The following is a 13,248-nucleotide window of genomic DNA, read 5'->3' on the forward strand; positions in this document are numbered from 1 at the left end:
TATTACTGGCTAGGTTTACAGCCATATGTGATTCTTAAATATGAAGAACACATATGCAACTTGTTTCTAAAAATAAGCGGGATATTTGTAGTGTATACGGAAATTGCATGTTGCTAGAAAAAATACTAAAATCTACGACATTAAAATAGAGCATAATGACCACAATACAAACTTGATTTTGTGTAGGATGAATATTTATCTGAAAATAATATATAGTCATATGAACTATAGCAGGAGAAGGTTGCACACGAGACATGTACAAGTACATGTGACCTACTATTTGCAGAGACACATTTGCAGGTGTGTCATGATCAAGCGAAGTTACTGGATAGATCAGAGGAGATTGCGGAGATACTGTTTTGGTTACCGAAGATAATGTTTAAGAGATGTTACCGGCTCTTCAACAACACAGCGGGATTCAATTAAAACACGACTGTCTGTGTCCTTCGTAGTTTGCTGGAATCCTATCGCAATTACTCTTGCTATGTATTATACGTGTACTTCTCAGTATCGGAGTTTGTATTGTCTCCAAATCATTCGAAATCATGTTTTTATTATTATAACGTACCTTCAGCGATACACTCCGTGAAGTTCTTGTCACAGGTCATCAGTATGTTTCGTTATGATGGACTTAAAACAAAGCACCGTACATTGGGTGACATATTTCGCTACCCGTCATCAATGTGTCCTTACGTACAGTGATTTGTCTGTGAAAAAGACAGACAACCAAACACAATGCTCACAATCTAACGAATAAACAATTACCTTTAAATCCACACCAATAATGCCAAAATCTAACACTTGTAGCACAAGGAAACAGTGGTAGAATAAATGTCCTAACGATAGACTGGTAATACATTTGTGGATATTGAACAGGAAATACTAATTGTGATATGATTCCCAGTGCGGTGTATAGCTCACTAAGCAATTGCATTATAGGTCCAGTACAATTCACCCATGTGGAGGAGATGTAACTTACCAAAATGTGGTTTATCAATAGAATTTGGATTAATGTTCAATATCCTATTTTCCGTTGAAGTTAATTTTATAAAATATAAGTGCTTGGTTTTAAATAAGTGTCATGTGTACACATGTTTCTAATCTCCAGCCCACTGGTGCGTTTCCAACAATTTTCAAAATTCTCCAATATGAAACACAATTGTCTAGCTAACCTCCAACTGTAACGAATTTAAACCTTATGAATGAAGCCAGCGAACTGGTGTACACTCGCATAAACTACGGAGCATCAAAAACCTAGATTAGTTTTGTTGGTAGAGCAACATTGCATAGTCCGGATCAAGAGCTAATAAAGCAAGACAGTAGTTTCTACCGTAATGTTATGTTTAAGCTGCTTCTGTACTTTATTTAGAGTTTATTTTGGACATATTTTGATCGTAATATCCATTTCCTTAGTTAAGGAAACCATTAGTGTGGCCCTTCAATTGCTGATAGTGTTCTTTATGTAATTTTCATTGCATGCATATTTTATGACGGTTACATTTGTATAAGATTAAAATATTTAGTTATTGAAAATTAAGTCCCTGTCGTCTGAGGAAATTTGCTTGCATCTCCCGGTTGCATAATGGTTGAACGTTTAGACTTGGCATTGTAATACACTGCTGTTGCTAAGTTTTGTTTGGGTGATCATTGATCAAGTTTTTTTCTTACTGATTGTGCGTGGTCATTGTGTTACTCGTGTATGCTGAAAATATAACTAGAAGTTATATAGTACGCATTTGTTTAGAACGCATTATTATATACGTTTAATTCATCTCCCTCTTCCTGCTATATAAGTATCATAATCTGGATAATACGGAAATGCATGAAATATAAAAATCTATACTATTAAATTTATCTCCCTTTTCTTTTCGTATCTTATTTCTAAAATCTATAACGAAAGTGTTTGCTTTAATTTAAATTTATCTCCATTTCCCTGCTGTATCTTATTTCCATAAACTGTATAGCACGTGTTTGCTTATAACATCTTAATCTGTACATTTACACTTATCTCTCTATATCTGCTATTTCTTATTACTATAAACGGTTATGTACGCGATTGGTTATAGCTTTTTAATATGTACGACTAGATTTATCTCCCATTCCCTGCTGTATTCTGTTCCTATGAAGTATATATTTAGTGTTTGCTGAGAGCATCCTAATTCTTAAGGTTAATTTTATATCCATTTTCCTGCTGTATTTTGATAAAATAGACTGAATTATACGTGTTTGCTTAGAACATACTTTAATGTTTCTTTAATTGCATCTCTGTTGCCCTTGGTTTGCTTATTGCTATACACTGTAGAGTACGTGCTTTTATATACTTCTGTAATCAATCAGATTCATTTAATCTCACATTTCCTGCTGTATTATATTAATGTAAACTGTATGGCACTTGATTGCATGTAACTTCTTAACGTATACTATCAGATTATTGTAATAAGATAGAGCAAGATAAGGGAGATAAATATAATATTATAAATTAAGATATTTTAAGCAAACACGCACAGTACAGTTTAGATCAAAATATTAGAACATCAACAGGAAGATAAAATGAAACGTATGTATTAGAACATCCGTATATGTCTATTTTATTGTATACCATTGTCCTGCTTCATCTTATTAAAATAAATTATATTCACCTTGTTTGCTTCGAACATCGTACTCGATAGTGTTAAAGTTATCTGCCTTTTACTGCATTAGCTTATCATTATAAAGTAAATAGTACAAGCTTTTGTAGATTATCTGCATCATATTACATATATATCCCATTTCCTACTGTATTGTATTACTAAAAATTATATAGTACGTATTTCCGTAGAACATCTTAATAGATATTTAATGTTATCTTGCTTTGGCTGCTGTAATTTATTGCTATAAACTGTATTGTACATGTGTGGTTGGAACTTCTTAATATATACAGTACTCGTAAATGTATCTCCCTTTCCCCGCTGCATTGTACTTCTATAAGCTGTACAGTAAATGTTCGTTTAAAACATACTAATCAATAATAATATTATTATCTCGCTTTTCCTTTGTATCTTATTGCTATAAATTGCATAGAACGTGTTCATTTAGAACATCACTTTCTATTAAATTAAATGTATATCCCTTCTCCTGCTCTAGTTTAAAAAATAAAATAAAAAGTGTATGTTACGTGTTTGTTTAAAATATCTTGATATATACGGTTCAGTTTAGCACCCTTTTCCATTTATGTCGTATTATTATAAACTGTATATTACCTGCTTGCTATGAACATCTAAATATATAAGACTAATTATATCTCCCTTTCCCTGCTATAGTGTATAGTATGTGCTTGCTTAGAACATCTTGAACTATAATACGAAATGTATTTTCCTATTCATTCTGTATTGTATTACTACAAATTGTAGTGTACTTGCTTCATTATAATATATCAAACTATAATAATAAATTTGTCTCGATTTTCTTGCTGTACCTTATTAGTATAACTTAAATATTAACTCCCTTATCCTAGTATATTTTATTTCTATAAAATGTATAGTGTTTGATTAGAACTTATGAATCTATCAGTTTAAAATTAACTCCCATATCCTAATGTATCATATTACCATAACCTGTATAAACATCTTAATATATAATATTACATTTATCTCCCTTTTCGTACTGTATCTTATTCGTATAAACTCTATAGCAGGTGTTTGCAGAGAATATCTTAATCTTAAAGTTTAACGGTATCTCTCTCTATCTTATTAATATAAACTGTTTTGTAGTTGTTGTAACATGATAACCGGGTTGGATATCGGACTTACAACATAACTATTTTGATTTTCATACAATTCTAATGTTTATAACGAAAGACTTGAATGATCAATCAAGTACGATTAATATCTGGGTGAATATGATCCACATATTTGATAAGTAAACATAAAACGCACGGACTTAATAAAGAAAATACAAATAAGTGACATTGCACAGTACAGCTACAAGAGGTGCATGATTCACAGCGATATCTCTACGTAACGATTGATGTGTTGTACTCAAATAGTAAACCAAATGCTATATTTTACTCATATAGTAAAATGTATTCAGTCAAATAGTGAATTAGTGTATACAAATTGGACAGATATGCAAATTATCTTAACAGTCCCAAAACACACACCGGGTTTTAGAAAGCCCCAAAATTGTCCCACAGCTAAAAATTGACATACATGGTGTTACACACTCCGTCACCAACACACCCGGGTACCAGTCACAGTGGCCAATCAAGCCGTCAGTATTACTGATAGTCAATCAAGTAGTCAGCGCCCACCAATCTCGGCCAGCAACTCGCGATCACCTGCTCCTCGACCAGCAAAATCTTCCTCACCTCCACGGCTGCTATGGTCCAGCTTCACAGCTGCTACTGTCAATTAATAGGCTTACAGCAGATACCAAAACGACTCCGATCACTCCAACATTTGGCATCGCTCCGGTCACTCGGGTCACTCTGGTCAACTGAAAATACATATATCACTATGTAATATGCATGACACGAGCATATACGATAAAACGTTATGACCTTTTATACGGTAAGTTATACAGATTACATTATGTTCACAATAATTACAGAACAAAAGACAGGTTCTGGGGTAAACCTAACCCTACCCGACAAAAAGCCTACGGTACTAAACATTTCTTCACAAAATGCAGCTTTATATTGCTAATATAAATCCCTTGCTAAATTGCAAGCAAGAATGTACAGTCGCTAACCCTCCCGTCCTAAAATATAAACGATGTATAGGTCGGTTAAAGGTTAAAAAAAATTGAAGACTTGAAACCACTTTCGCCTCTTGTTTAGATCAGCAATATCTCATTAATCATTGTCATAAACATCATATTTTATTTCACGTTCGTAACGAAAGCTTGCCAAGACAAACATACTTTTCTCTTTTTCAAAATATCTTCCATCACTTGCACTTCCTTGAAAAAAATCGTGTCAGCATAGATAGCTGAAACCTTCTTATTTTGAAAATAATGCTTTGATTTTAAATTTACAGTTTATCATATATATAGCCACACACGCCATTTGAACTTAAACATATTTATAATTATATTAATAATAATCATAATGATAAACATCAATTTCGAATTATGAAATGGATTTTTTAAATATATTTACTAGGTATTTTGTATTTAATCTTAGGGTCAAATGATTTCAAATGTTATGCCTATGTTTTTAATTATATATCACAGAGTCTTTATGAAACAGTAAAAAAATAGACTTGCATTAGGGTATGATAGTAAATGTCACGTATGTTTCAGATAATTTGAGAATCGTTGACAAATTAATATTTTATTGATTCGGGGTTTCCTTATAATATGAAACCTCATTTTGATGAGAAACGGTTGATACTGCAAAACTAAATTTAATTTCCACTGTTTTAGATGTGTGTTATGGGGTGTGTATAATTTGAGTCTAAGAAAAATCAGTCATGGTGATAAACCAGTTACTGAAAATAATGATTCTTACATTACGACCCAACCTAATGGCTTTCAGCGATTTATTTAGTTTTACTTTGTCACTGAATACCCTGTACCACCCGCTAGATTCGTTCATCTGAATATTGATGTGTACTCTAATATTTAGTTACTTTGTTGGCTAAGCCTGTTGACTATATAAACAATATAATTAATGTTTCTAGAACAGAATAATAAACAACTTGCTTGACTTTCCTCGCCAATATACCCTGATTTTTTTAAATGAAACTTCTAATGGAACTGCCTCATCCCAAATTAAATAAAGTCGATGCAGTATTCTTACATTTGATAATATTTTAATATACAAATATAGAGGAATATATACAGGAAAGTTAATATTTGTTACATTCTGAATAGCGCAAAATAATACAGTCTAGGGAAGTGAGTATTTGTTGATGTGATGTCATGCATGTAGAAGCTAGAAATGTTGCATACAGATTACATATATTTAACAATGTATCAATCTTCTGCTTGTTTTTAATCTCTGTTGTCATACTTTGATTTAGCATGAGTGATGTTTATTACGATCGTCTGATCCTAATGTGTTTACCGGTAACAGAGGTAAGACAAGAGAGAAAATTTATATGTTCATTTCAATCTCTGATTTATAGGTAACGCGTAATTTTGAATGACAATTTAGTTTATATAATAATGAATTATGTTATTTTGAGTTATGGCGTTGAAAAGAGCAGCTCTGGTTTAATATAGTTATACTACATTGATAATACAGTCCCTTAATCACAACATATATATAGTTAATAGTTTGGCGTGAAGGATGATTCAATGCATGTATTATGGAAATATATCACAACATATATATAGCTCATAGTTTGGTGTGAAGTATAATTCAATGCATGTATTATGGAAATATATAACAACATATATATATAGTTAATAGTTTGGCGTGAAGTATAAGTTAATGCATGTATTATGGAAATATATCCCAACATATATATAGCTAATAGTTTGGTGTGAAGTATAATTTAATGCATTTATTATGGAATATATATCACAACATATCTATAGTTAATAGTTTGGCATGAAGTATAATTTAATGCATGTATCATGGAAATATATAACAACATTATATAGTTAATAGTTTGGCGTGAAGTATAATTTAATGCACGTATTATGGAAATATTATCACAAAATATATATTGCTAATATTTTAGCTGTGAAGTATAATTTAATTCATGTATTATGGAAATATGTCACAAGATATATATTGCTAATAGTTTAGCTGTGAAGTATAATTGAATGCATGTATTATGGAAATATATCACAACATATATATATATATATATATATATATATATATATATATATATATATATATATACACATATATAGTCAATAGTTTGGCGTGAAGTATAATTTAATGCATGTATAATGGAAATATATCAAAACACATATACAGTTAATAGTTTGGCGTGAAGTTTAATTTAATGCATGTATTATGGAAATATATCACAACATTATGTAGTTAATAGTTTGGTGTGAAGTATAATTGAATGCATGTATTATGGAAATACATCACAAGATATATATTGTTAATAGTTTGGCTTTGAAGTATAATTTAATGCATGTATTATGGAAATATATCACAACATATATATAGTTAATAGTTTGGCGTGAAGTATAATTTAATGCATGTATGATGGAAATGTATCAAAACATATATATAGTTAATAGTTTGCGTGAAGTATAATTTAATGCATGTATTATGGAAATATATCACAACATATATATATAATCAATTGTTTGGCGTGAAGTATAATTGAATGCATGTATAATGGAAACATATCAAAACATATATACAGTTAATAGTTTGGCGTGAAGTTTAATGTATTGCATGTATTATGGATATATATCATAACATATATATATATAGTTAATAGTTTGGCGTGAAGTATACTTTAATGCATGTATTATGGAGAAAGTAGCGTAAAAGCTTATGTACTTAATGAGGACTATCTCCTTTAAAATTATACAAATTTTACACAAAATCTAACTGAATGGGAAACAAAGTGTATATAAATTATTAGTATTGGTTTAGCACATTCATGCTGGACACACATACACACACAATATATATATATATATATATATATATATATATATATATATATATATATATATATATATATATATATATATAATTTCCTTTAATGTGTTTGTCAGAGGTTTACTAGGTTTCTAGATGTAGATTATACGAAACAATGATAACACAAATGAAATGTACACACCTATTACTTTACAAACTCATATTATAAGTAGTTACAACCAAATATTGTACAGTGAAACAAGCAAATATAAAAAAGCTTTCTTTTTGCATAAACATCGTGAATTATTATGTTTTAGTAAGCGTGCCTAAGTGTTTTGTATGAACATAATACGAAAGCAGCAGGACAACGTAACATCATGGTCTATTTTCAATAAATATAGATTTCAGTACAAGAGCAATATATGTGAGACGTTTATCATTTTCTGAGACACTGTTCAAGGGTGATACTTCTGTGTCTTATTTAAGTGATCGCAAGATATTTAATTTTTTTTCTTTCGTCATGTTTCTCTTTGTGTGGGTCACAGCCTTAGTTTTAGCATTTGGCGTAATATAAAAGCATCACAACTGACATGGCCAACTATATTAAATCTAGAATTGCATGGTTTGTCCACCATTTTTTGCGAGACAGTGTTAGCCGGGAGGGTGTTCCTGGTGCTGTTTATTTATTTACAAGTAGGGGAAACGTCCTCACCACGCAGTCTCCCAAACAGCGTTGTTTCATATGGCGCCCCCTTTGTGACAGCCTGCTCCACTTTGGCTTGTGCCTCGTAGTGATTAGGCGTTTCCTCATCTGCACTTTGACTTAGTCAATGAAGTCAACTTCCAGACAAATGGATTCAAGATGAGCTAAACGATCGTGTGATCAGGGCCAGGGCGTTCCTCTTTATATCAGTGGATCACATTTTTGTTCATCTCCCAGGTTGTGTCGTGCCCTTGACATACCACATGAAGACAATTAACGTTTCTTCCATACCGGATCGGTCGCAGCTCGGGTCAATAGTGACCGCGCCTTCCACTGCACACCATGACGGAGGTGACAAGTATGTTACTGGTGTATCCACTACCAAGATCCGTGATAGAGACAACATTATCATTGGTACATGAAACGTTATAACACTGAAGGCTGTGAGAAAGTTGAAATAACTTAGACATTAATTGGAGAGGAACAACTGGAACATTATTGATCTCGGCGAAGTTCGCTGAGAAAACGTCACAATCAGATTGATTACATTTTGGAGATAAAACAATTCTGCAGTTGACTGTTTCTCGCCTTAACACGACACTTTCCATGAGCAAATATTGGAAGTGACCTTGACGTATTAATGACAACATTTCGCCTCCACCTGAATACGGTCAACATTCTTAACCAACAAACAATCCGAGTTTTACTTGAACGACTGAAAGATCCAAAATTCGTTGTAGCCTTCCAAGCTAAGTTAGGATGTAAATTTGCGACGATGATAACTCTTGGCAGCCAAGATACCGACTGAGAGTCCTTAACAACCACATTCAACATAGTTGTGACTGGCACAGCTAGCAAGATCATGGGCAAATATCGTCGAAGAGAGAAAGATTGGGACACATCATATGTCTTTGAACTATGCGACAAAAGAAAATGATTGAACTAAAAGGAAACAGAGATCAGTAAAGAGCTATAAAGTACAGAGAGATAAACAACATGATCAGGACAAGCATCAACATGGCAAGGGAATCCGGCATATATAGGCAATGCTGCAGAATTGAAATCTGAGTAGACGTGAAGACAAAATGGCATATCAACTATTAAAATATCTCACAACCCATTAATAAGGGTAAACTACCAACATCCAATACAAGTCGGAAAAAATGGCCCACATATAGAACTTGATTCGATGGACATAATACTGTTCAGAACTGTGCAATCATAAGACCAAAGGAGATCCCGCAGTAGTAAATTGCCCTCAGACAGAATTAATTGATGTCAACCCCATTCTTCGTGAAAAATTTTAAGTTGCATTTAGGTCACTAAAGAAGGAATGTCAACCGGCATTGAAAACATACTAGCAGAACTAGTTTGAAGCATGAGGAAATGAGATAGTCACATTCCAAACAGCAATCTGCAACAATATTTGGCTGACAGGAGAATGGTCCAAGACAAGGACTCAATCCTTATTCATAGTGCTCACCAAAACAAAGAACCCTACAGCTTTGCCAAAATTACAGAATCATCCGTTTGATCAATCGCATGCTGAAAATAATTCCCAACACACAAAAGCTTTAAGCAGAGAAGATTATTGCTGAAGAGCAGGAAAGTTTCTGAACAAGAAGGAACACCAAAGAACAATCTTCAATATCAGACTCGTTTGCAAAAACATATCTTCATCTTCAAGGAATCTATATCAATGTCAATTTATTTTGAAAATTCCCGTTAATACAGGTAAAAAACTCAATGCTGGCTTTCCTGTGTAGGCAGACTTTGTTAAAAAAAAGATGAAAGAAATCGTCACACTTAAAGAATCCAAAGGAACCAAACTTGACTTCCATTTTGTCTGCCGACTTCAGAATACAAAATCGGCACTCTAAAAAGATGTCAAAGTCAACATTTTTCGCGGCTGGATTGCATTGTAATAAAATAATCTATCTATTTGATATCCTGCCTCTAAGTTTAAAAATTGAGTTTATTGTTTCATGCCGTTGTGTTTATCACCCAGGCTTCTATATGTTTGCCATATGCATTCATAATTGATGGTTGAAGGGCAAATAATATCCACAATAATAATTTGCTTTAATAATACTTTTGTAACCCATGCTAGCAAAACGATTAACATGTGCAATCGCATGGAATATATTTTAAAATAATGATTCTTTATTTTTTTATTTTCGAGATACCGACTTCTAGTTAACCTTGATACAATACGATCTGGGTCAGGGTGCAATGCGTAACTTATCATGCGTAAATGGCACGTGCCTTCAAGCAATCGGGTGATAATTTCCTATCAATTGCGATTTTGTTATTTGACATAAGCGATTCGCACTCCAGGATGAATACGAAAGCTGGCATCCACTACAGTTACAGATTTCTTGGATATATATTCTTTTAAAATAATTTGCGCATGATGAAAAAAGAAGGAATATATGAAAACAATGCAAGGTTATTTCTTTCAGTTTACTTTCATTGAGGACAATGTATTTTGTACAGTGAGTATGTTTGCTTGTGTGTGTGTGGGGGGGGGGGGGGAGACGGGCACAAATTAAACGCAAAAGTATTTCATTTCTAATTTGTACGGAATAATGGAGCATATAGTATTGACGATATTGACCAGTAATGACAAGCTTTGAATTTACGAGCGCAAGCACTGACACAACTTGAAAAATAAAAACAAACAATACAATTGACTGGTAAGAGCTTCATATTGCAGCAATTAAATACTGACAAAATGCTCAACACTATTCTCTCTTATTTCTCATGTGTAATTTAGTATGTATTGTGTGCAGCTGTGTCAAAACGTGAAGCCTAAAATTAAGTATATTTGTTAAAATATCTAATCTACACTACCATTGGAAAAATGTATACATATTATGTAGAATGTTATCTGTCACGGATTTTTATTTTATAAATGACTATTGATAATTTGACCGGAAGACTTGTGATTGTCGTTGTGCAGATGCATATATTTGTTAGCAAAACAATGTATATAAATATTATAATTAGAACAAGCACGATATGTCAGTTGTTGTCTTCTCTCATAAATATTTATATTACGAACTATGATTATTTTCTTTCTACGAATATCAAAAAGTTTATTTAAATTTAGTGTTTTCTCCCTAAGACCTCTCTTACATAGCATCTACCTTTGTGTTGAAGAAGAAGAACGTACAAACAATTGTTAAGTTTAGCCGAATTGTATTTCGAGTTGGGCCGAATCGTCTTTAGGCCATATTCACTATAATCCGGCATAAATAATACAATTTTTCCATCCCTCCCCTATTCGATCCCAAATATTATATACAACTGTTGCGGCAAAGATGTTTTTTCGAGAAAAAAAAAAAGAACGATTTTTTCCATCATCAATCTTTTGGTTACATCCGTACACAATTGTGCACCATATTTGCTGTTCAAAAGCTCGATCGTACGCTATATCACATAGACATTCACGTGGGCAAATTAAGCATTTGAATTGCTAGGTTTAATAGAAGGGATAAATGTACGCCATATCCGGTTTTGGTACACGGAAACTACTGGCTGTTTACGGAGATTGACGAATATATATACTTTTTTCATTTTGTAAAGCAAAGTCTTAAGTCGAATTAATCATTTGTATGGTCTGCATGCATATCCAATGCGTTTTGTTTACAAATATGATACTATTACACGTTTGTACAATATAGGTGGCCGGTAACCTTTAAGAAAAACAAATACTTATAGAAAAACTTTTAATTAACTCTAAATATTTCAAGTATTTTTGCAAATTTCTTATAACATCTGCTTGTATTAATTTGTCTCAGCTATATAAAACTAAAGTATGACTATTTGTTAACACGTTATACATTATCACAGCTAACGATGCATTAATTGTATTTTAAACATCGCCAATAATGTCATATTTTTTCTGGTAAAACAAATTTCATTTGTTAGAATTACATCTGGTCATTATAGTGTCTATCTCAGCTCGTATCCGAATTAATGATGATATTGATTAAAATGTCCATGAAAATCTACTAAATAAGAATTAAGGGTTTTGTGCAGGGTGAAGCAAAGTTATTAATTTCTACACTTATGTAATGATTCTCGTACATTTTTACTACTTAATGCAATTAGCAAATCGTACAAGAACTACTGTAAATTGCACCGTATTGTTCAGTGGAAATATGAGACAGCTCATGTGATACCGTGAACTGGGTCTGTCCCCAGATTCGACATTGTCAAATTTCAAACTTTAAGTTCAAAAGAAAAGCTAAATAACTTCTTTTTAAATTGACCATTGTATTCAGTTAGATGATAATAGAAATATTTGTACACCGATTGATTATGCTTTGGAAAAGAATCAACGGTGAAAATTATCATTTTAAAGAAACAACAAAAGATCGATTCATCCATCCAACCATTCCCCGTATACTGCTATACATGCAATAGCTCATAGATTTGTTTCAAAATCAGGTATGTTACCTTTGGAAAATATGCCATTAAATGAATTCACAGAAAAAACGTTTCTTAATCCTCTAATTTATGAAAAACTTGTAACTGTAAACAGGTAAAATACTTCCATAAATAAACAGAACGCAATTAAGTGAGTCAGCTAGAACTAATAATGAATAAATCAATAACTATTACTCAGGTAAACTCCACTTATAAAATACCCTAAGATGCAACTTTATTCAGCCTTGACCTTAACTCCCTTATAGTTGAGGCGAGCGTATTAAAACAGATGTCCAACAATGTGAAACAACGCTGCAGAATTAAATTCATGCTAATTTGATTGTTATATTTCATCACTGAGTCGGTCTTAGAATTTCTGAATGGTTCCCAATGATCGTTCCATCTGATATGTTTAACGATGACGTCATGGATCGTCTAAATACTTTTGTTTCACAAGTGAAGAATCTGAAATATTAATATTATTACATATGCTACTTGCTTGTGTTGTAACATCCGGAAACAATAGATCATTTTCCCTTAATAACTAGATCTCTCTCCTCTTGTGGTCTCG

General features: G+C 32.4%; 1 protein-coding gene across 1 annotated transcript in view; it reads right to left on the bottom strand.

Moving 5' to 3' along the window:
- Positions 1–13,248, bottom strand: part of LOC149774626 (transmembrane protease serine 9-like) — a 130,200-nt gene that overhangs the window by 79,654 nt on the left and 37,298 nt on the right. The window contains exon 6 of the mRNA XM_089944954.1: positions 4,289–4,381. Within this exon, the coding sequence (XP_089801080.1) occupies positions 4,289–4,381 (93 nt within the window). The remainder of the gene's footprint in view (positions 1–4,288; positions 4,382–13,248) is intronic.

Source organism: Sinohyriopsis cumingii, unplaced genomic scaffold (assembly GCF_028554795.1).
Source record: "Sinohyriopsis cumingii isolate HCF-2022 unplaced genomic scaffold, ASM2855479v2 utg000160l, whole genome shotgun sequence".
Taxonomy (NCBI): Eukaryota; Metazoa; Mollusca; class Bivalvia; order Unionida; family Unionidae; genus Sinohyriopsis; species Sinohyriopsis cumingii.